This window comes from Ascaphus truei, chromosome 23 (assembly GCF_040206685.1).
Source record: "Ascaphus truei isolate aAscTru1 chromosome 23, aAscTru1.hap1, whole genome shotgun sequence".
NCBI classification, from domain to species: domain Eukaryota; kingdom Metazoa; phylum Chordata; class Amphibia; order Anura; family Ascaphidae; genus Ascaphus; species Ascaphus truei.
The window spans coordinates 7987941-8015073 of NC_134505.1; the positions used below are offsets into that span (position 1 = coordinate 7987941).

Here is a 27133-nt window from a genome sequence, read left to right on the forward strand (position 1 = left end):
TTTGTCACTTTTTTTACTCACCATAACTTAACTCAGTATTATGGTTTAGCCTATCCCATAGCCTCTCTTGCATTCCCAGTAAAGTCAACCCCACACTGATGAGACCCATCAAGGTCGAAACAGCTGTCTGTGGGTGGTTTTCTGGGTGTGCACCTTAACCCTGGCTGTGCTCAAAGCTGTGACCATGCAGCAAGCTTAAGCCTATAGGGAACCATGTTAAAAATGGTTATTGAGGCAAAAAGTGACACTGTGTGCTCATTTGCATGTCATTTCCCAGAATCCCTTGCTGCAGTGGAAGTGCTGTATGCTGGGTGATAATGGGGAAAGGTGCAGGGTTGCAGACCTGCCTAAGACGTACGTGTGTGTGTGTGTGTGTGTGTGTGTGTGTGTGTGTGTGTGTGTGTGTGTGTGTGTGTGTGTGTGTGTGTGTGTGTGTGTGTGTGTGTGTGTGTGTGTGTGTGTGTGTGTGTGTGTGTGTGTGTGTGTGTGTGTGTGTGTGTGTGTGTGTGTGTGTGTGTGTGTTTTGTGTGTGTTTTGTGTGTGTGTGTGTCTACACCCCATTATTAAACCCCCTCAAGTGTCTGCCAGGCCTGCAGCAGCACATTGCTTAGCACAGACACAGGGCTAACTTGCACAAAGATGCTGTCTGGCACTTTAGGGGTTAATGAGAAGGCGTGACACCCTGGGAATGAGGTCACTGAAGGGGTTAAGTAACAGCGTTATGCGTTTGAAGCCTCTATTTCCTTTCCGGCCTGGCCTTTTACTCTGTCGTGATTGGACACACGCGAAAGAGAGGCCTGGCACGCAGAATTGGCCAATCAGCGGCACGCTAAAGAAAAACTCCCACCCGCCCCTCCCTCTTCGTGGCACCCAATCAGCGCTTGAGGCTTTCTGTAGCCAATTAGCGCGGAGTCCGCAGCTAAAGAAGGTTTTGGACATCGACTTCGATCCCCAGCCAATCGGCGCGGTCGGGCAGCCCCGCGGAATGCGTTGTGAGCGCCGCGCATGCGCAGTGAGACCACACCGTGATCTCGCGCACGCGCAGTGAGACCGCACAGTGATCCCGCGCAGACGCAGTACGGCCCCGCAGTTAGCCCGCGCATGCGCAGTATGACCGCACCGTGAGCCCGCGCAGACGCAGTACGGCCACGCAGTTAGCCCGCGCAGGCGCAGTATGACCGCACCGTGAGCCCGCGCAGGCGTAGTGACGCCCCCGAACCCTCCCCCCCGCTCGGTATTACTGTCCCGGTCCCGGCCTCTCCGGCCCCCGTAGCATGTCCCTGCACGGTGATCCCGCGCACGCGCAGTGAGACCGCATAGTGAGACGGCTCAGTGATCCCGCGCAGGCGCAGTGACGCCGCCCCCCCCCCCCCGCTCCGTGGTGTTATTATTAGTGTCCCGGTCCCAGCCTCTCCGGTCCCCGCCGCAGCATGTCCCTGCACGGGAAGCGGAAGGAGATCTATAAGTACGAGGCGCCATGGACCGTGTACGCCATGAACTGGAGCGTCCGGCCCGACAAGCGGTTCCGCCTGGCGCTGGGGAGCTTCGTGGAGGAGTACAACAACAAGGTGTGTGTGTCACTGTGTGTGTCACTGTGTCACTGTGTGTGTGTGTCACTGTGTGTGTGTGTCACTGTGTGTCACTGTGTCACTGTGTGTCACTGTGTGTGTGTCACTGTGTGTGTGTGTGTCACTGTGTGTGTCTGGGTGTCTGTGTCACACTGTGTCTATAAGTAATACAATAAGGTGTGTGTGTTATTTACACACCAAATGGTACAATAAATGTGTCTTTACTTGTTCAACGTTTCGGCTTTCCAATGAGTACTTCAGTATTGGGTATTGGGCTTCCCGATGAGTACTTCAGTATTAGGTATTGGGCTTCCCGATGAGTACTTCAGTATTGGGCTTCCCGATGAGTACTTCAGTATTGGGTATTGGGCTTCCCGATGAGTACTTCAGTATTGGGCTTCCCGATGAGTACTTCAGTATTAGGTATTGGGCTTCCCAATGAGTACTTCAGTATTGGGTATTGGGCTTCCCAATGAGTACTTCAGTATTGGGCTTCCCGATGAGTACTTCAGTATTAGGTATTGGGCTTCCCAATGATTACTTCAGTATGGGTATTGGGCTTCCCAATGAGTACGTCAGTATTGGGCTTCCCAATGAGTACTTCAGTATTAGGTATTGGGCTTCCCAATGAGTACGTCAGTATTGGGCTTCCCGATGAGTACTTCAGTATTAGGTATTGGGCTTCCCAATGATTACTTCAGTATGGGTATTGGGCTTCCCAATGAGTACGTCAGTATTGGGCTTCCCAATGAGTACTTCAGTATTACGTATTGGGCTTCCCAATGATTACTTCAGTATGGGTATTGGGCTTCCCAATGAGTACGTCAGTATTGGGCTTCCCAATGAGTACTTCAGTATTACGTATTGGGCTTCCCAATGAGTACTTCAGTATTAGGTATTGGGCTTCCCAATGAGTACGTCAGTATTGGGCTTCCCGATGAGTACTTCAGTATTAGGTATTGGGCTTCCCAATGATTACTTCAGTATGGGTATTGGGCTTCCCAATGAGTACGTCAGTATTGGGCTTCCCAATGAGTACTTCAGTATTACGTATTGGGCTTCCCAATGATTACTTCAGTATGGGTATTGGGCTTCCCAATGAGTACGTCAGTATTGGGCTTCCCAATGAGTACTTCAGTATTACGTATTGGGCTTCCCAATGAGTACTTCAGTATTACGTATTGGGCTTCCCAATGATTACGTCAGTATGGGTATTGGGCTTCCCAATGAGTACGTCAGTATTGGGCTTCCCAATGAGTACTTCAGTATTACGTATTGGGCTTCCCAATGAGTACTTCAGTATTACGTATTGGGCTTCCCAATGATTACTTCAGTATTGGGTATTGGGCTTCCCAATGAGTACTTCAGTATTACGTATTGGGCTTCCCAATGAGTACTTCAATATTACGTATTGGGCTTCCCAATGAGTACGTCAGTATTGGGTATTGGGCTTCCCAATGATTACTTCAGTATTAGGTATTGGGCTTCCCAATGAGTACTTCAGTATTGGGCTTCCCAATGAGTACTTCAGTATTGGGCTTCCCAATGAGGTCTTCAGTATTAGGTATTGGGCTTCCCAATGAGTACTTCTGTATTAGGTATTGGGCTTCCCAATGGCGACATCCTAGCGAACCTGTAGATCGAGGGAAGACAGGCTTGTATATACGGCGGGGTCTCGACATACCTACTATCCATGATCCGCCGCGATCACGGAGTACAACTCCACTTATATAGAGCCTATCCATGTATGTTGGGGTATACAGTGCAATCGTTTGCCGGGTTGTGATACAGACCTAGGGTACAAACTGCTGGTATCACTGACTTTGCCCTATACTGCGAGCGATTTGGTATGGTGTATCTAGTAATTACACAGGCATGATTCTAATGCAGTTTGTTTACTGATTGTGCGATACAGACCATTATTATCTATAGACAGGAACCTAATATTACCGCTACACAGATCGATATATTTGAGGGACTATTGTACAAGATGTCAGTACATTAAGTCCTGGTGTGTATATATATATATGGTCTGATAACTATGCTCTAGATATTGGAGACCCACCATAGGTTCACAGTACTGCTTCGGTTTTCAATTGCTATACCGATAAGGATGTATGTGAGTCATTAGGATTTTACTAATATAGATGAATTCATAATAATTATTGACCACACCAGCCACCTCTGGATGGGGTATTTTTAACAAGTGTGAATGATATGTTTGTGTTTTTAACAAGTATTTACTAATAAAAATGTATTATTTTTTCTTTGGACTTGGTGGGACATTAAGAGTTACCTAATCCCTGTACATACAGATAATTTTGCCCTGTTGGATCATTGTTATCCAGTGAAACACATTTTTGGCATTGAGTGCTTGTTTGGGGATTCTTTTTTGATCCCTCTTGGATCTTATCTGATAATATATTCCCAATGAGTACTTCAGTATTAGGTCTTGGGCTCCCCAATGAGTACTTCAGTATTAGGTATTGGGCTTCCCAATGAATACTTCAGTATTGGGCTTCCCAATGAGTACTTCAGTATTAGGTATTGGGCTTCCCAATGAGTGCTTCAGTATTGGGTATTGGGCTTCCCGATGAGTGCTTCAGTATTGGGCTTCCCGATGAGTACTTCAGCATTGGGTATTGGGCTTCCCGATGAGTACTTCAGTATTGGGTATTGGGCTTCCCAATGAGTACTTCAGTATTGAGTTTTTGGCTTCCCAATGAGTACTTCAATATTTGGGTATTGGGCTTCCCAATGAGTACTTCAGTATTGGGCTTCCCAATGAGTACTTCAGAATTGGGCTTCCTAATGAGTACTTCAGTATTATGTATTGGGCTTCCCAATAAGTACTTCAGTATTAGGTATTGGGCTTCCCAATGAGTACTTCAGTATTGGGTATTGGGCTTCCCAATGAGTACTTCAGTATTGGGCTTCCCAATGAGTACTTCAGTATTGGGCTTCCCAATGAGTACTTCAGTATTGGGCTTCCCAATGAGTACTTCAGTATTGGGTATTGGGCTTCTCAATGAGTACTTCAGTATTAGGTATTGGGCTTCCCAATGAGTACTTCAGTATTAGGTATTGGGCTTCCCAATGAGTACTTTAGTATTTGGTATTGGGCTTCCCAAAGAGTACTTCAAGTGCTTCAGTATTGGGTATTGGGCTTCCCGATGAGTACTTCAGTATTGGGTATTGGGTTTCCCAATGAGTACTTCAGTATTGGGTATTGGGCTTCCCGATGAGTACTTCAGTATTGGGTATTGGGCTTCCCGATGAGTACTTCAGTATTGGGTATTGGGCTTCCCAATGAGTACTTCAGTATTGGGCTTCCCAATGAGTACTTCAGTATTGGGCTTCCCAATGAGTACTTCAGTATTGGGCTTCCCAATGAGTACTTCAGTATTGGGCTTCCCAATGAGTACTTCGGTATTGGGCTTCCAATGAGTACTTCAGTATTAGGTATTGGGCTTCCCAATGAGTACTTCAGTATTGGGTATTGGGCTTCCCAAAGAGTACTTCAAGTGCTTCAGTATTGGGTATTGGGCTTCCCGATGAGTACTTCAGTATTGGGTTTCCCAATGAGTACTTCAGTATTGGGTATTGGGCTTCCCGATGAGTACTTCAGTATTGGGTATTGGGCTTCCCAATGAGTACTTCAGTATTGGGCTTCCCAATGAGTACTTCAGTATTGGGCTTCCCAATGAGTACTTCAGTATTGGTCTTCCCAATGAGTACTTCAGTATTGGGCTTCCCAATGAGTACTTCAGTATTGGGCTTCCCAATGAGTACTTCAGTATTGGGCTTCCCAATGAGTACTTCAGTATTAGGTATTGGGCTTCCCAATGAGTACTTCAGTATTAGGTATTGGGCTTCCCAATGAGTACTTCAGTATTAGGTATTGGGCTTCCCAATGAGTACTTCAGTATTAGGTATTGGGCTTCCCAATGAGTACTTCAGTATTAGGTATTGGGCTTCCCAATGAGTACTTCAGTATTAGGTATTGGGCTTCCCAATGAGTACTTCAGTATTAGGTATTGGGCTTCCCAATGAGTACTTCAAGTGCTTCAGTATTAGGTATTGGGCTTCCCAATGAGTACTTCAGTATTTGGTATTGGGCTTCCCAAAGAGTACTTCAAGTGCTTCAGTATTGGATATTGGGCTTCCCGATGAGTACTGCAGTATTGGGTATTGGGTTTCCCAATGAGTACTTCAGTATTGGGTTTCCCAATGAGTACTTCAGTATTGGGTATTGGGCTTCCCAATGAGTACTGCAGTATTGGCCTTCCCAATGAGTACTTCAGTATTGGGCTTCCCAATGAGTACTTCAGTATTGGGCTTCCCAATGAGTACTTCAGTATTGGGCTTCCCAATGAGTACTTCAGTATTGGGCTTCCCAATGAGTACTTCAGTATTAGGTATTGGGCTTCCCAATGAGTACTTCAGTATTAGGTATTGGGCTTCCCAATGAGTACTTCAGTATTAGGTATTGGGCTTCCCAATGAGTACTTCAGTATTAGGTATTGGGCTTCCCAATGAGTACTTCAGTATTGGGTATTGGGCTTCCCAATGAGTACTTCAAGTGCTTCAGTATTAGGTATTGAGCTTCCCGATGAGTGCTTCAGTATTGGGTATTGGGCTTCCCGATGAGTGCTTCAGTATTGGGTATTGGGCTTCCCGATGAGTGCTTCAGTATTGGGTATTGGGCTTCCCGATGAGTACTTCAGTATTGGGTATTGGGCTTCCCGATGAGTGCTTCAGTATTGGGTATTGGGCTTCCCGATGAGTACTTCAGTATTGGGTATTGGGCTTCCCGATGAGTACTTCAGTATTGGGTATTGGGCTTCCCGATGAGTACTTCAGTATTGGGTATTGGGCTTCCCAATGAGTACTTCAGTATTGGGCTTCCCGATGAGTACTTCAGTATTAGGTATTGGGCTTCCCAATGATTACTTCAGTATGGGTATTGGGCTTCCCAATGAGTACGTCAGTATTGGGTATTGGGCATCCCAAAGGAAAGATCTCTTGGAAAAGGCCCCATTGGGAAGCTGAAACGTTGTGCTAGGAAAGACACATTTATTGGGACATTGGGAAGCCGAAACGTTGTGCTAGGAAAGACACATTTATTGTGCCATTGGGAAGTGGAAACGTTGTGCTAGGAAAGACACATTTATTGTGCCATTGGGAAGCCGAAACGTTATGCTAGGAAAGACACATTTATTGTGTCATTGGGAAGTGGAAACGTTGAGCTTGGAAAGACACATTTATTGTGCCATTGGGAAGCTGAAACGTTGTGCTAGGAAAGACACATTTATTGGGACATTGGGAAGCCGAAACGTTGTGCTAGGAAAGACACATTTATTGTGCCATTGGGAAGTGGAAACGTTGTGCTAGGAAAGACACATTTATTGTGCCATTGGGAAGCCGAAACGTTATGCTAGGAAAGACACATTTATTGTGTCATTGGGAAGTGGAAACGTTGAGCTTGGAAAGACACATTTATTGTGCCATTGGGAAGTGGAAACGTTGTGCTAGGAAAGACACATTTATCGTGCCATTGGGAAGTGGAAATGTTGAGCTAGGAAAGACACATTTATTGTGCCATTGGGAAGCCGAAACGTTGTGCTAGGAAAGACACATTTATTGGGACATTGGGAAGTGGAAACGTTGTGCTAGGAAAGACACATTTATTGTGCCATTGGGAAGCGGAAACGTTGTGCTAGGAAAGACACATTTATTGTGCCATTGGGAAGTGGAAATGTTGAGCTAGGAAAGACACATTTATTGTGCCATTGGGAAGCCGAAACGTTGTGCTAGGAAAGACACATTTATTGGGACATTGGGAAGTGGAAACGTTGTGCTAGGAAAGACACATTTATTGTGCCATTGGGAAGCGGAAACGTTGTGCTAGGAAAGACACATTTATTGTGCCATTGGGAAGCCGAAACGTTGTGCTAGGAAAGACACATTTATTGGGACATTGGGAAGCCGAAACGTTGTGCTAGGAAAGACACATTTATTGTGCCATTGGGAAGTGGAAACGTTGTGCTAGGAAAGACACATTTATTGTGCCATTGGGAAGTGGAAATGTTGAGCTAGGAAAGACACATTTATTGTGCCATTGGGAAGCCGAAACGTTGTGCTAGGAAAGACACATTTATTGGGACATTGGAAAGTGGAAACGTTGTGCTAGGAAAGACACATTTATTGTGCCATTGGGAAGCGGAAACGTTGTGCTAGGAAAGACACATTTATTGTGCCATTGGGAAGCCGAAACGTTGTGCTAGGAAAGACACATTTATTGTGCCATTGGGAAGTGGAAACGTTGTGCTAGGAAAGACACATTTATTGTGACATTGGGAAGCCGAAACGCTGTGCTAGGAAAGACACATTTATTGTGCCATTGGGAAGCTGAAACATTGTGCTAGGAAAGACACATTTATTGGGCCATTGGGAAGTGGAAACGTTGTGCTAGTAAAGACACATTTATTGTGCCATTGGGAAGCGGAAACGTTGTGCTAGGAAAGACACATTTATTGTGCCATTGGGAAGTGGAAACGTTGTGCTAGGAAAGACACATTTATTGTGCCATTGGGAAGTGGAAACGTTGTGCTAGGAAAGACACATTTATTGGGACATTGGGAAGCGGAAACGTTGTGCTAGGAAAGACACATTTATTGTGCCATTGGGAAGCGGAAACATTGTGCTAGGAAAGACACATTTATTGGGCCATTGGGAAGTGGAAACGTTGTGCTAGGAAAGACACATTTATTGGGACATTGGGAAGCCGAAACTTTGTGCTAGGAAAGACACATTTATTGTGCCATTGGGAAGCCGAAACGTTGTGCTAGGAAAGACACATTTATTGTGCCATTGGGAAGCCGAAACGTTGTGCTAGGAAAGACACATTTATTGTGCCATTGGGAAGTGGAAACGTTGAGCTTGGAAAGACACATTTATTGTGCCATTGGGAAGTGGAAACGTTGTGCTAGGAAAGACACATTTATTGTGCCATTGGGAAGCCGAAACGTTGTGCTAGGAAAGACACATTTATTGTGCCATTGGGAAGCCGAAACGCTGTGCTAGGAAAGACACATTTATTGGGACATTGGGAAGTGGAAACGTTGTGCTAGGAAAGACACATTTATTGTGCCATTGGGAAGCCGAAACGTTGTGCTAGGAAAGACACACTTATTGTGCCATTGGGAAGCCGAAACGCTGTGCTAGGAAAGACACATTTATTGTGACATTGGGAAGCTGAAACGTTGTGCTAGGAAAGACACATTTATTGGGCCATTGGGAAGTGGAAACGTTGTGCTAGGAAAGACACATTTATTGTGCCATTGGGAAGCGGAAACGTTGTGCTAGGAAAGACACATTTATTGTGCCATTGGGAAGTGGTAACGTTGTGCTAGGAAAGACACATTTATTGGGCCATTGGGAAGTGGAAACGTTGTGCTAGGAAAGACACATTTATTGTGCCATTGGGAAGCCGAAACGTTGTGCTAGGAAAGACACACTTATTGTGCCATTGGGAAGCCGAAACGCTGTGCTAGGAAAGACACATTTATTGTGACATTGGGAAGCTGAAACGTTGTGCTAGGAAAGACACATTTATTGGGCCATTGGGAAGTGGAAACGTTGTGCTAGGAAAGACACATTTATTGTGCCATTGGGAAGCGGAAACGTTGTGCTAGGAAAGACACATTTATTGTGCCATTGGGAAGTGGTAACGTTGTGCTAGGAAAGACACATTTATTGGGACATTGGGAAGCCGAAACGTTGTGCTAGGAAAGACACATTTATTGTGCCATTGGGAAGTGGAAACGTTGTGCTAGGAAAGACACATTTATTGTGACATTGGGAAGCCGAAACGCTGTGCTAGGAAAGACACATTTATTGTGCCATTGGGAAGCTGAAACATTGTGCTAGGAAAGACACATTTATTGGGCCATTGGGTAGTGGAAACGTTGTGCTAGTAAAGACACATTTATTGTGCCATTGGGAAGCGGAAACGTTGTGCTAGGAAAGACACATTTATTGTGCCATTGGGAAGTGGAAACGTTGTGCTAGGAAAGACACATTTATTGGGACATTGGGAAGCGGAAACGTTGTGCTAGGAAAGACACATTTATTGTGCCATTGGGAAGCGGAAACATTGTGCTAGGAAAGACACATTTATTGGGCCATTGGGAAGTGGAAACGTTGTGCTAGGAAAGACACATTTATTGGGACATTGGGAAGCCGAAACTTTGTGCTAGGAAAGACACATTTATTGTGCCATTGGGAAGCCGAAACTTTGTGCTAGGAAAGACACATTTATTGTGCCATTGGGAAGCCGAAACGTTGTGCTAGGAAAGACACATTTATTGTGCCATTGGGAAGTGGAAACGTTGAGCTTGGAAAGACACATTTATTGTGCCATTGGGAAGTGGAAACGTTGTGCTAGGAAAGACACATTTATTGTGCCATTGGGAAGCCGAAACGTTGTGCTAGGAAAGACACATTTATTGTGCCATTGGGAAGCCGAAACGCTGTGCTAGGAAAGACACATTTATTGGGACATTGGGAAGTGGAAACGTTGTGCTAGGAAAGACACATTTATTGTGCCATTGGGAAGCCGAAACGTTGTGCTAGGAAAGACACACTTATTGTGCCATTGGGAAGCCGAAACGCTGTGCTAGGAAAGACACATTTATTGTGACATTGGGAAGCTGAAACGTTGTGCTAGGAAAGACACATTTATTGGGCCATTGGGAAGTGGAAACGTTGTGCTAGGAAAGACACATTTATTGTGCCATTGGGAAGCGGAAACGTTGTGCTAGGAAAGACACATTTATTGTGCCATTGGGAAGTGGTAACGTTGTGCTAGGAAAGACACATTTATTGGGCCATTGGGAAGTGGAAACGTGCTAGGAAAGACACATTTATTGTGCCATTGGGAAGCCGAAACGTTGTGCTAGGAAAGACACACTTATTGTGCCATTGGGAAGCCGAAACGCTGTGCTAGGAAAGACACATTTATTGTGACATTGGGAAGCTGAAACGTTGTGCTAGGAAAGACACATTTATTGGGCCATTGGGAAGTGGAAACGTTGTGCTAGGAAAGACACATTTATTGTGCCATTGGGAAGCGGAAACGTTGTGCTAGGAAAGACACATTTATTGTGCCATTGGGAAGTGGTAACGTTGTGCTAGGAAAGACACGTTTATTGTGCCATTGGGAAGTGGAAACGTTGTGCTAGGAAAGACACATTTATTGTGCCATTGGGAAGTGGAAATGTTGAGCTAGGAAAGACACATTTATTGTGCCATTGGGAAGTGGAAACGTTGTGCTATGAAAGACACATTTATTGTGCCATTGGGAAGCGGAAACGTTGTGCTAGGAAAGACACATTTATTGTGCCATTGGGAAGTGGAAACATTGTGCTAGGAAAGACACATTTATTGTGCCATTGGGAAGCGGAAACGTTGTGCTAGGAAAGACACATTTATTGTGCCATTGGGAAGTGGAAACTTTGTGCTAGGAAAGACACATTTATTGTGCCATTGGGAAGCGGAAACGTTGTGCTAGGAAAGACACATTTATTGTGCCATTGGGAAGTGGAAACTTTGTGCTAGGAAAGACACATTTATTGTGCCATTGGGAAGCGGAAACGTTGTGCTAGGAAAGACACACTTATTGTGCCATTGGGAAGTGGAAACGTTGTGCTAGGAAAGACACATTTATTGGGCCATTGGGAAGTGGAAACGTTGTGCTAGGAAAGACACATTTATTGGGCCATTGGGAAGCGGAAATGTTGTGCTGGGAAAGACACATTTATTGTGCCATTGGGAAGTCGAAACTTTGTGCTGGGAAAGACATTTATTGGGCCATTGGGAAGCGGAAACGTTGAGCTAGGAAAGACACACTTATTGTGCCATTGGGAAGTGGAAACGTTGTGCTAGGAAAGACACATTTATTGGGCCATTGGGAAGTGGAAACGTTGTGCTAGGAAAGACACATTTATTGGGCCATTGGGAAGCGGAAATGTTGTGCTGGGAAAGACACATTTATTGTGCCATTGGGAAGTCGAAACTTTGTGCTGGGAAAGACATTTATTGGGCCATTGGGAAGCGGAAACGTTGAGCTAGGAAAGACACATTTATTGTGCCATTGGGAAGCTGAAACGTTGTGCTGGGAAAGACACATTTATTGTGCCATTGGGAAGTGGAAACGCTGTGCTGGGAAAGACACACTTATTGTGCCATTGGGAAGTGGAAACGTTGTGCTAGGAAAGACACATTTATTGTGCCATTGGGAAGCCGAAACGTTGTGCTGGGAAAGACACATTTATTGTACCATTGGGAAGCGGAAACGTTGTGCTAGGAAAGACACATTTATTGTGCCATTGGGAAGTGGAAACGTTGTGCTAGGAAAGACACATTTATTGTGCCATTGGGAAGCTGAAACGTTGTGCTAGGAAAGACACACTTATTGTGCCATTGGGAAGCGGAAACGTTGTGCTAGGAAAGACACATTTATTGTGCCATTGGGAAGTGGAAACGTTGTGCTAGGAAAGACACATTTATTGTGCCATTGGGAAGCGGAAACGTTGTGCTAGGAAAGACACATTTATTGTGCCATTGGGAAGTGGAAATGTTGTGCTAGGAAAGACACATTTATTGTGCCATTGGGAAGTGGAAACGTTGTGCTAGGAAAGACACATTTATTGTGCCATTGGGAAGCGGAAACGTTGTGCTAGGAAAGACACATTTATTGGGCCATTGGGAAGTGGAAACGTTGTGCTAGGAAAGACACATTTATTGTGCCATTGGGAAGCGGAAACGTTGTGCTAGGAAAGACACATTTATTGTGCCATTGGGAAGTGGAAACTTTGTGCTAGGAAAGACACATTTATTGTGCCATTGGGAAGTGGAAACGTTGTGCTATGAAAGACACATTTATTGTGCCATTGGGAAGCGGAAACGTTGTGCTAGGAAAGACACATTTATTGTGCCATTGGGAAGTGGAAACATTGTGCTAGGAAAGACACATTTATTGTGCCATTGGGAAGCGGAAACGTTGTGCTAGGAAAGACACATTTATTGTGCCATTGGGAAGTGGAAACTTTGTGCTAGGAAAGACACATTTATTGTGCCATTGGGAAGCGGAAACGTTGTGCTAGGAAAGACACATTTATTGTGCCATTGGGAAGTGGAAACTTTGTGCTAGGAAAGACACATTTATTGTGCCATTGGGAAGCGGAAACGTTGTGCTAGGAAAGACACACTTATTGTGCCATTGGGAAGTGGAAACGTTGTGCTAGGAAAGACACATTTATTGGGCCATTGGGAAGTGGAAACGTTGTGCTAGGAAAGACACACTTATTGTGCCATTGGGAAGCGGAAACGTTGTGCTAGGAAAAACACATTTATTGTGCCATTGGGAAGGGGAAACGTTGTGCTAGGAAAGACACATTTATTGTGCCATTGGGAAGTGGAAACGTTGAGCTAGGAAAGACACATTTATTGTGCCATTGGGAAGTGGAAACGTTGAGCTTGGAAAGACACATTTATTGTGCCATTGTGAAGTGGAAACGTTGTGCTAGGAAAGACACATTTATTGTGCCATTGGGAAGTGGAAACGTTGAGCTAGGAAAGACACATTTATTGTGCCATTGGGAAGCCGAAACGTTGTGCTAGGAAAGACACATTTATTGTGCCATTGGGAAGTGGAAACGTTGTGCTAGGAAAGACACATTTATTGGGCCATTGGGAAGTGGAAACGTTGTGCTAGGAAAGACACATTTATTGTGCCATTGGGAAGCGGAAACGTTGTGCTAGGAAAGACACATTTATTGTGCCATTGGGAAGTGGAAACGCTGTGCTAGGAAAGACACATTTATTGTGCCATTGGGAAGTGGAAACGCTGTGCTAGGAAAGACACATTTATTGTGCCATTGGGAAGCGGAAACGTTGTGCTAGGAAAGACACATTTATTGTGCCATTGGGAAGTGGAAACGTTGTGCTAGGAAAGACACATTTATTGTGCCATTGGAAAGTGGAAACGCTGTGCTAGGAAAGACACATTTATTGTGCCATTGGGAAGTGGAAATGCTGTGCTAGGAAAGACAAATTTATTGGGAAGCCGAAACTTTGTGCTAGGAAAGACACATTTATTGTGCCATTGGGAAGCCGAAACGTTATGCTAGGAAAGACACATTTATTGTGCCATTGGGAAGTGGAAACGTTGTGCTAGGAAAGACACATTTATTGTGCCATTGGGAAGTGGTAACGTTGAGCTAGGAAAGACACATTTATTGTGCCATTGGGAAGCCGAAACGTTGTGCTAGGAAAGACACATTTATTGGGACATTGGGAAGTGGAAACGTTGTGCTAGGAAAGACACATTTATTGGGCCATTGGGAAGCCGAAACGTTGTGCTAGGAAAGACACATTTATTGGGACATTGGGAAGTGGAAACGTTGTGCTAGGAAAGACACATATATTGTGCCATTGGGAAGCGGAAACGTTGTGCTAGGAAAGACACATTTATTGTGCCATTGGGAAGTGGAAACGTTGTGCTAGGAAAGACACATTTATTGTGACATTGGGAAGCTGAAACGCTGTGCTAGGAAAGACACATTTATTGTGCCATTGGGAAGTGGTAACGTTGAGCTAGGAAAGACACATTTATTGTGCCATTGGGAAGCCGAAACGTTGTGCTAGGAAAGACACATTTATTGGGACATTGGGAAGTGGAAACGTTGTGCTAGGAAAGACACATTTATTGGGCCATTGGGAAGCCGAAACGTTGTGCTAGGAAAGACACATTTATTGGGACATTGGGAAGTGGAAACGTTGTGCTAGGAAAGACACATATATTGTGCCATTGGGAAGCGGAAACGTTGTGCTAGGAAAGACACATTTATTGTGCCATTGGGAAGTGGAAACGTTGTGCTAGGAAAGACACATTTATTGTGACATTGGGAAGCTGAAACGCTGTGCTAGGAAAGACACATTTATTGTGACATTGGGAAGCTGAAACGTTGTGCTAGGAAAGACACATTTATTGGGCCATTGGGAAGTGGAAACGTTGTGCTAGGAAAGACACATTTATTGGGCCATTGGGAAGTGGAAACGTTGTGCTAGGAAAGACACATTTATTGTGCCATTGGGAAGCGGAAACGTTGTGCTAGGAAAGACACATTTATTGTGCCATTGGGAAGTGGAAACGCTGTGCTAGGAAAGACACATTTATTGTGCCATTGGGAAGTGGAAACGCTGTGCTAGGAAAGACACATTTATTGTGCCATTGGGAAGCCGAAACGTTGTGCTAGGAAAGACACATTTATTGTGCCATTGGGAAGTGGAAACGTTGTGCTAGGAAAGACACATTTATTGTGCCATTGGAAAGTGGAAACGCTGTGCTAGGAAAGACACATTTATTGTGCCATTGGGAAGTGGAAATGCTGTGCTAGGAAAGACACATTTATTGTGCAATTGGGAAGCCGAAACGTTGTGCTAGGAAAGACACATTTATTGTGCCATTGGGAAGTGGAAATGTTGTGCTAGGAAAGACACATTTATTGTGCCATTGGGAAGTGGAAACGTTGTGCTAGGAAAGACACATTTATTGTGCCATTGGGAAGCGGAAACGTTGTGCTAGGAAAGACACATTTATTGGGCCATTGGGAAGTGGAAACGTTGTGCTAGGAAAGACACATTTATTGTGCCATTGGGAAGCGGAAACGTTGTGCTAGGAAAGACACATTTATTGTGCCATTGGGAAGTGGAAACTTTGTGCTAGGAAAGACACATTTATTGTGCCATTGGGAAGTGGAAACGTTGTGCTATGAAAGACACATTTATTGTGCCATTGGGAAGCGGAAACGTTGTGCTAGGAAAGACACATTTATTGTGCCATTGGGAAGTGGAAACATTGTGCTAGGAAAGACACATTTATTGTGCCATTGGGAAGCGGAAACGTTGTGCTAGGAAAGACACATTTATTGTGCCATTGGGAAGTGGAAACTTTGTGCTAGGAAAGACACATTTATTGTGCCATTGGGAAGCGGAAACGTTGTGCTAGGAAAGACACATTTATTGTGCCATTGGGAAGTGGAAACTTTGTGCTAGGAAAGACACATTTATTGTGCCATTGGGAAGCGGAAACGTTGTGCTAGGAAAGACACACTTATTGTGCCATTGGGAAGTGGAAACGTTGTGCTAGGAAAGACACATTTATTGGGCCATTGGGAAGTGGAAACGTTGTGCTAGGAAAGACACATTTATTGGGCCATTGGGAAGCGGAAATGTTGTGCTGGGAAAGACACATTTATTGTGCCATTGGGAAGTCGAAACTTTGTGCTGGGAAAGACATTTATTGGGCCATTGGGAAGCGGAAACGTTGAGCTAGGAAAGACACACTTATTGTGCCATTGGGAAGTGGAAACGTTGTGCTAGGAAAGACACATTTATTGGGCCATTGGGAAGTGGAAACGTTGTGCTAGGAAAGACACATTTATTGGGCCATTGGGAAGCGGAAATGTTGTGCTGGGAAAGACACATTTATTGTGCCATTGGGAAGTCGAAACTTTGTGCTGGGAAAGACATTTATTGGGCCATTGGGAAGCGGAAACGTTGAGCTAGGAAAGACACATTTATTGTGCCATTGGGAAGCTGAAACGTTGTGCTGGGAAAGACACATTTATTGTGCCATTGGGAAGTGGAAACGCTGTGCTGGGAAAGACACACTTATTGTGCCATTGGGAAGTGGAAACGTTGTGCTAGGAAAGACACATTTATTGTGCCATTGGGAAGCCGAAACGTTGTGCTGGGAAAGACACATTTATTGTACCATTGGGAAGCGGAAACGTTGTGCTAGGAAAGACACATTTATTGTGCCATTGGGAAGTGGAAACGTTGTGCTAGGAAAGACACATTTATTGTGCCATTGGGAAGCTGAAACGTTGTGCTAGGAAAGACACACTTATTGTGCCATTGGGAAGCGGAAACGTTGTGCTAGGAAAGACACATTTATTGTGCCATTGGGAAGTGGAAACGTTGTGCTAGGAAAGACACATTTATTGTGCCATTGGGAAGCGGAAACGTTGTGCTAGGAAAGACACATTTATTGTGCCATTGGGAAGTGGAAACGTTGTGCTAGGAAAGACACATTTATTGTGCCATTGGGATCCGAAACGTTGTGCTGGGAAAGACACATTTATTGTGCCATTGGGAAGCGGAAACGTTGTGCTAGGAAAGACACATTTATTGTGCCATTGGGAAGTGGAAACGTTGTGCTGGGAAAGACACATTTATTGTGCCATTGGGAAGCCGAAACGTTGTGCTAGGAAAGACACATTTATTGTGCCATTGGGAAGCTGAAACGTTGTGCTGGGAAAGACACATTTATTGTGCCATTGGGAAGTGGAAACGTTGTGCTGGGAAAGACACATTTATTGTGCCATTGGGAAGCCGAAACGTTGTGCTAGGAAAGACACATTTATTGGTCCATTGGTAAGTGGAAACGCTGTGCTAGGAAAGACACATTTATTGTGCCATTGGGAAGCGGAAACGTTGTGCTGGGAAAGACACATTTATTGTGCCATTGGGAAGCGGAAACGTTGTGCTGGGAAAGACACATTTATTGTGCCATTGGGAAGTGGAAACGTTTTGCTGGGAAAGACACATTTATTGTGCCATTGGGAAGCGGAAACGTTGTGCTGGGAAAGACACATTTATTGTGCCATTGGGAAGTGGAAACGTTGTGCTGGGAAAGACACATTTATTGTGCCATTGGGAAGTGGAAACGTTGTGCTAGGAAAGACACATTTATTGTGACATTGGGAAGTGGAAACGTTGTGCTGGGAAAGACACACTTATTGTGCCATTGGGAAGCGGAAACGTTGTGCTGGGAAAGACACATTTATTGTGCCATTGGGAAGTGGAAACGTTGTGCTGGGAAAGACACATTTATTGTGCCATTGGGAAGTGGAAACGTTGTGCTGGGAAAGACACATTTATTGTGCCATTGGGAAGTGGAAACGTTGTGCTAGGAAAGACACATTTATTGTGACATTGGGAAGTGGAAACGTTGTGCTAGGAAAGACACACTTATTGTGACATTGGGAAGCGGAAACGTTGTGCTAGGAAAGACGCACTTATTGTGCCATTGGGAAGGGCACACTCTTCTAATGTAATGTTTGATCCATTAAACGACTTTAAATGATTGAGATTTCAAAATGTTGCCTGTATTTAGGACATCTGTCCCATGTATATTGACATTCGCTTAACTTAAAGCGAGTCTCAATGTGAGAAGGGACACTTAGCTGCCTAAGCAGAGAGTACGGAAAGGGCAGAGTCCAACAGCCACATCGGTGACCTTCAAGGGCCACGGCAAGGTCATTCACTGGTCGCCAGTTAAAGAGCCCTGGCATATACTGTGTCTGCTCGTGTGTATGGGGTGTACAGCATTTACAATGGGTTCTCACGCCCTTCCCGGGGTGTCTCTGTGCTGTTCTCACTCCCTCCTTGGGGTATAGGTGTGTGCATGTGCTGTTATCACCCCCTCCTCGGAGGGGGAGGTGTGTCTGTCTGTCTGTCTCACTCCCTCCTCTGGGTGTCTTACAGGTGCAGTTGGTGGGCCTGGATGAGGAGAGCTCGGAGTTTATTTGCAGAAACACTTTCGACCACCCGTATCCCACCACCAAGCTCATGTGGATCCCTGACACCAAGGGGGTGTATCCCGACCTGCTAGCCACCAGCGGGGACTACCTGCGCGTCTGGAGGGTGAGTATACGCCCCAAACACACCCTGCACCGGGACGTGCATGAGAAGGGTATGTATGTGACTGTAAGTGGGACTGCAGGAGATCTGCAGCGGTCTCGCATCCTAATACCACAAGAGAAAGGGTGCAGGGAAAGGGCATTGGGGCGAGGACACCCTCATACACCAATGTATCATGGAGATGAGCCTTTTACATGGAAACATAGTTTGATGGCAGGTAAAGACCACTAGGCTTCAGATGTTGCAAAGGACTCTGGGTAGTAGGTTGGTGTACAGGTGTTCACGGGAGCTGCAAAGGACACTGGGTAGTACGTTTTGGGTGTTCACGGGCAAAGGATTCTGGGTTGTGGGTTTGTGTAGAGGTGTTCATAGGTGCAAAGGATTCTGGGTTGTGGGTTTGTGTAGAGGTGTTCATAGGTGCAAAGGATTTTGGGTTGTGGGTTTGTGTAGAGGTGTTCATACGTGCAAAGGATTCTGGGTTGTAGGTATGTATACAAATGGTTATAGCAGGCTCTGAGGAGCAAAGGACTCTGGGTAGTACATTTTGTGTACAGATGTTCATGACAGGCACGGGGTGTAAAGGACTCTGGGTAGTAGGTTTGTATACAGATTATGGTAGACACAGATGTGCAAAGGATTCTGGGTAGTAGGTGTTCACGGGGGTGCAAAAAACTCTGGGTAGTACATTATTGTGTACAGATATTAACGACAGACCGAAATGAAAAGGATTCTGGGTAGTAGGTTTGTGTACAGGTGTTCACTTAGATGCAAAGGACTCTGGGTAGTACCTTTTGTGTACAGATGTTTACGACCGGCACGGAGGTGCAGAGGACTCTGGGTAGTAGGCTTGTATACAGATTATGGGAGGTGCAAAGCACTGTGGTTTGTGTACAGATTATGGCAGGCACGGAGGTGTAAAGGACTCTGGTTAATAGGCTTGTATACAGATGGTTATGGCAGGCACGGAGGTGTAAAGGACTCTGGTTAATAGGCTTGTATACAGATGGTTATGGCAGGCACGGAGGTGTAAAGGACTCTGGTTAATAGGCTTGCATACAGATGGTTATGGCAGGCACGGAGGTGTAAAGGACTCTGGTTAATAGGCTTGTATACAGATGGTTATGGCAGGCACGGAGGTGTAAAGGACTCTGGTTAATAGGCTTGTATACAGATGGTTATGGCAGGCACGGAGGTGTAAAGGACTCTGGTTAATAGGCTTGCATACAGATGGTTATGGCAGGCACGGAGGTGCAAAGGACTCTGGGTAGTAGGCGTGTATACAGATGGTTATGGCAGGCACGTAGGTGCAAAGGACTCTGGGTAGTAGGCGTTTATGCAGATGGTTATGGCAGGCACGGAGGTGCAAAGGACTCTGGGTAGTAGGCGTGTATACAGATGGTTATGGCAGGCACGTAGGTGCAAAGGACTCTGGTTAATAGGCTTGCATACAGATGGTTATGGCAGGCACGGAGGTGCAAAGGACTCTGGGTAGTAGGCGTGTATACAGATGGTTATGGCAGGCACGGAGGTGCATAGGACTCTGGGTAATAGGCGTGTATACAGATGGTTATGGCAGGCACGGAGGTGCATAGGACTCTGGGTAGTAGGCGTGTATACAGATGGTTATGGCTGGCACGGAGGTGCATAGGACTCTGGGTAATAGGCGTGTATACAGATGGTTATGGCAGGCACGGAGGTGCAAAGGACTCTGGGTAATAGGCGTGTATACAGATGGTTATGGCAGGCACGGAGGTGCAAAGGACTCTGGGTAGTAGGCGTGTATACAGATGGTTATGGCTGGCACGGAGGTGCATAGGACTCTGGGTAGTAGGCGTGTATACAGATGGTTATGGCAGGCACGGAGGTGCAAAGGACTCTGGGTAATAGGCGTGTATACAGATGGTTATGGCAGGCACGGAGGTGCAAAGGACTCTGGGTAGTAGGCGTGTATACAGATGGTTATGGCAGGCACGGAGGTGCAAAGGACTCTGGGTAGTAGGCGTGTTTACAGATGGTTATGGCAGGCACGGAGGTGTAAAGGACTCTGGGTAGTAGGCGTGTATACAGATGGTTATGGCAGGCACGGAGGTGTAAAGGACTCTGGGTAGTAGGCGTGTTTACAGATGGTTATGGCAGGCACGGAGGTGTAAAGGACTCTGGGTAGTAGGCGTGTATACAGATGGTTATGGCAGGCACGGAGGTGCATAGGACTCTGGGTAGTAGGCGTGTATACAGATGGTTATGGCAGGCACGTAGGTGCAAAGGACTCTGGGTAGTAGGCATGTACACAGCTGGCCACAGCCCGGGCTGAGGGTTTGCGCCTCCTTCCCGCAGGTGGGGGAGACAGAGACGCGCCTGGAGTGTTTACTGAACAACAACAAAAACTCCGACTTCTGCGCCCCCCTGACCTCCTTCGATTGGAACGAAGTGGACCCCAACCTGCTGGGTAAGAGGCGGAGGGGCAGCAGCTAGTCTTGGAAGTGGGGCTCGGTAACCTGCCGAGGAGTGCTGGGGGGGAAAGCCAAAGGTCATCGTGTGGGGGTGGGGGGATACAGTGACGAGAGGGGGGCGGTGACCCCCCATTTAGTGAGCGCGCAAGTCCTTCGTGGTGTTTATTGTGCGGTGTGGCTTTGCAGGCACGTCCAGCATTGACACGACCTGCACTATCTGGGGCCTGGAGACCGGGCAGGTGCTGGGCAGAGTGAACCTGGTGTCCGGCCACGTGAAGACACAGCTGATCGCCCACGACAAAGAGGTGAGGAGGGGCGGGGGGGGGGGGTGGGGCGAACCACTTACTGCGGTGCCCGGGGGTGGGAGGTATTCCTGTGTCAGAGCTTGCAATCTACTGCAGGGAGGCAGTGACGGGGTTAAAGGGTCAGTATCTCCTAGGGGCAAAGTGTACTAATGGCAGTGACAGGGTTAAGGGGTCAGTCTCTCCTAGGGGCAAAGTGTACTAATGGCAGTGACAGGGTTAAGGGGTCAGTCTCTCCTAGGGGCAAAGTGTACTAATGGCAGTGACAGGGTTAAGGGGTCAGTCTCTCCTAGGGGCAAAGTGTACTAATGGCAGTGACATGGTTAAGGGGTCAGTCTCTCCTAGCGGCAAAGTGCCGTAATGGCAGTGACATGGTTAAGGGGTCCGTCCCTCCTAGGGGCAAAGTGTACTAATGGCAGTGACATGGTTAAGGGGTAAGTCTCTCCTAGGGGCAAAGTGTACTAATGGCAGTGACATGGTTAAGGGGTCAGTCTCTCCTAGGGGCAAAGTGTACTAATGGCAGTGACATGGTTAAGGGGTCAGTCCCTCCTAGGGGCAAAGTGTACTAATGGCAGTGACATGGTTAAGGGGTCAGTCTCTCCTAGGGGCAAAGTGTACTAATGGCAATGACATGGTTAAGGGGTCCGTCCCTCCTAGGGGCAAAGTGTATTAATGGCAGTGACATGGTTAAGGAGTCAGTGTCTCCTAGGGGCAAAGTGTACTAATGGCAGTGACATGGTTAATGGGTCAGTCCCTCCTAGGGGCAAAGTGTGCTAATGGCAGTGACATGGTTAAGGGGTCAGTCTCTCCTAGGGGCAAAGTGTACTAATGGCAGTGACATGGTTAAGGGGTCAGTCCCTCCTAGGGGCAAAGTGTACTAATGGCAGTGACATGGTTAAGGGGACAGTCCCTCCTAGGGGCAAAGTGTACTAATGGCAGTGACAGGGTTAAGGGGTCAGTCCCTCCTAGGGGCAAAGTGCCGTAATGGCAGTGACATGGTTAAGGGGTCAGTCCCTCCTAGGGGCAAAGTGCCGTAATGGCAGTGACATGGTTAAGGGGTCAGTCCCTCCTAGGGGCAAAGTGCCGTAATGGCAGTGACATGGTTAAGGGGTCAGTGCCTCCTAGGGGCAAAGTGCCGTAATGGCAGTGACATGGTTAAGGGGTCTGTTCTGGGTAATCCCCCCTTTTACCCAAATCTGACCCCTATAAGTGTATTTAAACGCGAGACTTGGGAGGGGTTAGATTCCCTCTCTGCTCCCTTGTGTGGTGATGTCACTGATCAGCGAAGTCTCCCCCCTCCCCTTATCTTTATTGGCTCTCTGATAAGGACGGGTGGGGGGGGTGGATTAGGGGCGAAAACACTTGATTGCCAACCCCCCCACACACCCCAATTGAGACCCCCCCCCCCCAAAGAAATTCTGCCGCATTTGAGATTTCCCCTTTAATGTCACTGGTTTCTTATCATTCACACCCCCCTCCCCCCCCCCCCCAACACCAACAGATCAGGTTTTCAGGATATCCCTGCTTCAGCACACGTGACTCAGTCTTTTGACTGAGCCTCTGACTGAGCCACCTGTGCTGAAACAGGGATATCCTGAAAACGCGTGTGTGTGAGATAAAATGGCAAATGGTGTCCCCCCTGGCTCCGCTCTTAGCGGTGTGCTCAGTGCTGTGCTGTCAGAAGGTGGCCGGGGCCCCTTAATTGGGAAGAGGCCGAGGCCCCCCCCCCCCCCCCGGCACTCCCGGGAAGCGCCTCCGTATAATCCCGTGGTCCGGGTATTGGGACGGTCTAGTTGTCTGTATATGCCACGTGTAACGATGTTCCCCTCCCCCCAGGTGTACGACATCGCGTTCAGCCGCGCGGGCGGGGGCCGGGACATGTTCGCCTCGGTGGGGGCCGACGGCTCGGTGCGGATGTTTGACCTGCGGCACCTGGAGCACAGCACCATCATCTACGAGGACCCGCAGCACCACCCGCTGCTGCGGCTGTGCTGGAACAAGCAGGACCCCAACTACCTGGCCACCATGGCCATGGACGGGATGGAGGTGAGCGGGCCGGGGCTGGGCGTGCTGCCCCCCGGGGGGACGCGGGGAGCTGGGGGGCGCGGGGGCTGTGCTGGAACAAGCAGGACCCCAACTGCCTGGCCACCATGGCCATGGACGGGATGGAGGTGAGAGGGCCGGGGCTGGGCGTGCTGCCCCCCCGGGGGGACGTGGGGAGCTGGGGGCGCGGGGGCTGTGCTGGAACAAGCAGGACCCCAACTACCTGGCCACCATGGCCATGGACGGGATGGAGGTGAGCGGGCCGGGCCTGGGCATGCTGCCCCCCGGGGGGACGCGGGGAGCTGGGGGGACGCGGGGAGCTGGGGGGACGTGGGGGCTGTGCTGGAACAAGCAGGACCCCAACTACCTGGCCACCATGGCCATGGACGGGATGGAGGTGAGCGGGCCGGGGATGGGCGTGCTGCCCCCGGGGGGACGCGGGGAGCTGAGGGGCGCGGGGTCTGTGCCTCTCTCCCCCAGGGGGGCGCGGGGAGCTGTGGGACGTGGGGTCTGTGTCTCCCTCCCCCAGGGGGACGCAGGGAGCTGTGGGACGAGGGGTCTGTGCCTCCCTCCCCCAGGGGGACGCGGGGAGCTGTGGGACGTGGGGTCTGTGCCTCCCTCCCCCAGGGGGATGCGGGGAGCTGTGGGACGAGGGGTCTGTGCCTCCCTCCCCCAAGGGGACGCGGGGAGCTGTGGGACGTTGGGTCTGTGCCTCTCTCCCCCAGGGGGGCGCGGGGAGCTGTGGGACGAGGGGTCTGTGCCTCCCTCCCCCAGGGGGATGCGGGGAGCTGTGGGACGCGGGGTCTGTGCCTCCCTCCCCCAGGGGGGAGCTGTGGGACGAGGGGTCTGTGCCTCTCTCCCCCAGGGGGGTGCGGGGAGCTGTGGGACGTTGGTTCTGTGCCTCCCTCCCCCAGGGGGACGCGGGGAGCTGTGGGACGTGGGGTCTGTGCCTCCCTCTCCCAGAGGGATGCGGGGAGCTGTGGGACGAGGGGTCTGTGCCTCCCTCCCCCAGGGGGACGCGGGGAGCTGTAGGACGTGGGGTCTGTGCCTCCCTCCCCCAGGGGGACGCGGGGAGCTGTGGGACGTGGGGTCTGTGCCTCCCTCCCCCAGGGGGACGCGGGGAGCTGTGGGACGTGGGGTCTGTGCCTCCCTCCCCCAGGGGGACGAGGGGAGCTGTGGGACGAGGGGTCTGTGCCTCCCTCCCCCAGGGGGGCGCGGGGAGCTGTGGGACGCGGGGTCTGTGCCTCCCTCCCCCAGGGGGGCGCGGGGAGCTGTGGGACGCAGTCACAGGAGACCAGGCAATTACATCTTTATAACCAGGATCATTTCATTGAGCAAAACGAGTTAATTAAACAAATTGTCATTTATTCACCTAAAATAGGCAAACGCAATGTTACACAAAATACCGAGACAAGCACACTTACTTGGGACTGGGGTAACAACACTATTCTTTCCTAGGTGTAAGGGCTTCCCCTTCCAGAAGTTTACCCTAAATAGTCTTGGAACTGCAAAGCTTGCAGGCAGATTGTGCTGAAGCAGGGCCCTGCCTCATTCTCGCTGGAAACTGGAAAAACTGTTGGAGAACGTAGAACTGAGAATCTGAGAGGATTTGGGGAACTGCCAGATTTGAGCTGTATAAGGGGGTTTTAAACCCTCTCATAAAAAAACCCTCTCCCTATCAGGGGCCTAAGATTTCCCTAGCAACCAATCTGAGACTACTAAACAGGGTTTCTTAAACCTCCGACTGTCCACAGGGGCAGGTGACACGTGGTCCTTCTGCCCTCTGCTCCATTCCGGCCCGGTCTCCGGCCAGTCTGGGGAGACCAGCGTGAGGTGGGGATGTGGGTGCTTCACTTAGCCGCCCCGAACAAATGGCTCTCACACCTCCCAGCCCTTCAGGTCCAGGCCTCCGGGTGAGACACTCGGCACCAGCTTGGTACAATGCACAAGCCTATGTTGCAATACACTTCAATAATAAAATATTTATTTATTTTATTTATAAAATATTTTACCAGGAAGTAATACAGTGAGAGTTACCTCTCGTTTTCAAGTATGTCCTGGGCACAGAGTAAGACAAATAATACATGGTTACAAATACAGTTACATAAATGAACAGGGTTATACATTATATACAAGACATTGCGTGCACAGTTACAGATAATATATTAAGAGCGTATGAAACAGTTACAGACCAGGTTAAAGTGTGAGACAGCCTTAGATTTGAAAGAACTTAAGCTGGTGGTGGATATGAGAGTCTCTGGTAGGTTGTTCCAGTTTTGGGGTGCACGGTAAGAGAAGGAGGAACGCCCGGATACTTTGTTGAACCTTGGGACCATGAACAGTCTTTTGGAGTCAGATCTCAGATGATAGGTGCTGCATGTGGTAGGGGTGAGGAGCTTGTTCAGGTAGCTGGATAGCTTGCCCATGAAGAATTTGAGGGTGAGACAGGAAAGGTGAACTTTGCGCCTAGACTCTAGTGATGACCAATCTAGTTCTTTGAGCATTTCGCAGCGATGTGTGTTGTAGTTGCATTGGAGAACAAAACGACAAATTGAATATACCTTACACTCTGCAAAACCGGACCTACATTTTAATAAAAGCCTCCCTGCTTTCTCACCTAGCTGGAGTATCCCCCCTGAAGCCCTATACTGGATACAGGGTGACCTGGGCATATAACTGGCATCCCCCCTTATACTAGGGACCCCGTGTATGTTGCAGGGATACAGTAACCCCCTTTGCCTCGGTTAGCGTTCGGGGCTGTGCCGCAGCAGGAATCCTAGCGGCGAGTCACAGGAACGTTTTCAGGGCAGGGGTTTGCCCGGAGCGTTGTGCTTCAATGTACCCGAGAATCTTGCCTGGTTCCCGGGTACATCTTTGGGGTGTCCTGTAACTCGGGGACCCCGCTACACAGCCACAATCTGCAAAGACTTTCTCCGTCAAACCCCACCCGGAAACTCCTAGCCTCGCAATCTCCTGGTCCCAGCACCCCGGGAAAGGTCAAAACACAAACAAATCCCCAATGTCGCATGTTTTACATTTACTCACGGTAACACACAGGCAGACTGACTCTAGGACCCCAAAACACAGATCGGGGGGTAACCAGACGGGCTTGACCTTTACTGTTGAGCCCAGATACCCCCTCGCTGTCGCACACGAGGTCTGTGCCTCTCGCCCCCGGGGGGACTGTGACACACAGAGACCTGACTCACAGCCTGTGACACGTGGGACGTAGCTGCACACTCTGCCTCCTAGTGGCACAGGTGGGACATGCGCCTCTGTCCGTTCCTGCTACAGTGTCAGGCGCAGGTGCAGGTCCGCAGAATACTTCCTCCTCGGCACACACTCTCTGTAACCCCCTCCCTCCCCCTCCGCAGGTCGTCATCCTGGACGTGCGCGTACCGTGCACCCCCGTGGCGAGGCTCAACAACCACCGCGCCTGCGTCAACGGCATCGCCTGGGCCCCGCACTCCTCCTGCCACATCTGTACCGCAGGTGAGCTCCGCCCACTGCGCCCTTCCGCCAGCCCCCCGTTTCCCTGCCCCACGTTTCGGATTCCCAACCCCCCTGCGCCTTGTCCTTCCCGCTGAGCATTTTTTTTTAATGAGGCGAGTGTGTGCAGGCAGCACAGAGCTGTTTTCTATACAGACTACAAAGAGTCTCATCAAGGAACTTGCCTCATTTTGAGCTGCTTTGAGGAGGCTCGTTGCAGTCCAGCATCTACTTTAATGTAGAGGTTAAGATCAATCCCAAACCTCTCTCTTTACCCCCCCCCCCGCCCCCCCCTGCAGCCGACGATCACCAGGCCCTGATATGGGACATACAGCAGATGCCGCGCGCCATCGAGGACCCGATCCTGGCGTACACCGCGGAGGGCGAGATCAACAACGTGCAGTGGGCCTCCACCCAGCCCGACTGGATCGCCATCTGCTATAACAACTGCCTGGAGATCCTCCGAGTCTGACCCTGATTTATTCCGACCGCCCTCTCCCCCACCCCC

The 27133-nt window shown here is 48.5% G+C and overlaps 1 protein-coding gene across 1 annotated transcript; it reads left to right on the forward strand.

Moving 5' to 3' along the window:
* The first annotated feature begins 1081 nt into the window (after positions 1-1081).
* On the forward strand, positions 1082-27127 carry DCAF7 (DDB1 and CUL4 associated factor 7). The gene is made up of 7 exons (XM_075580401.1): positions 1082-1568; positions 18186-18344; positions 20676-20787; positions 20978-21096; positions 22930-23139; positions 26511-26628; positions 26925-27127. The coding sequence occupies exons 1-7, from the start codon at positions 1431-1433 to the stop codon at positions 27095-27097; spliced, it is 1029 nt and encodes a 342-aa protein (XP_075436516.1). The 5' UTR covers positions 1082-1430; the 3' UTR covers positions 27098-27127.
* Positions 27128-27133: the final 6 nt, after the last annotated feature.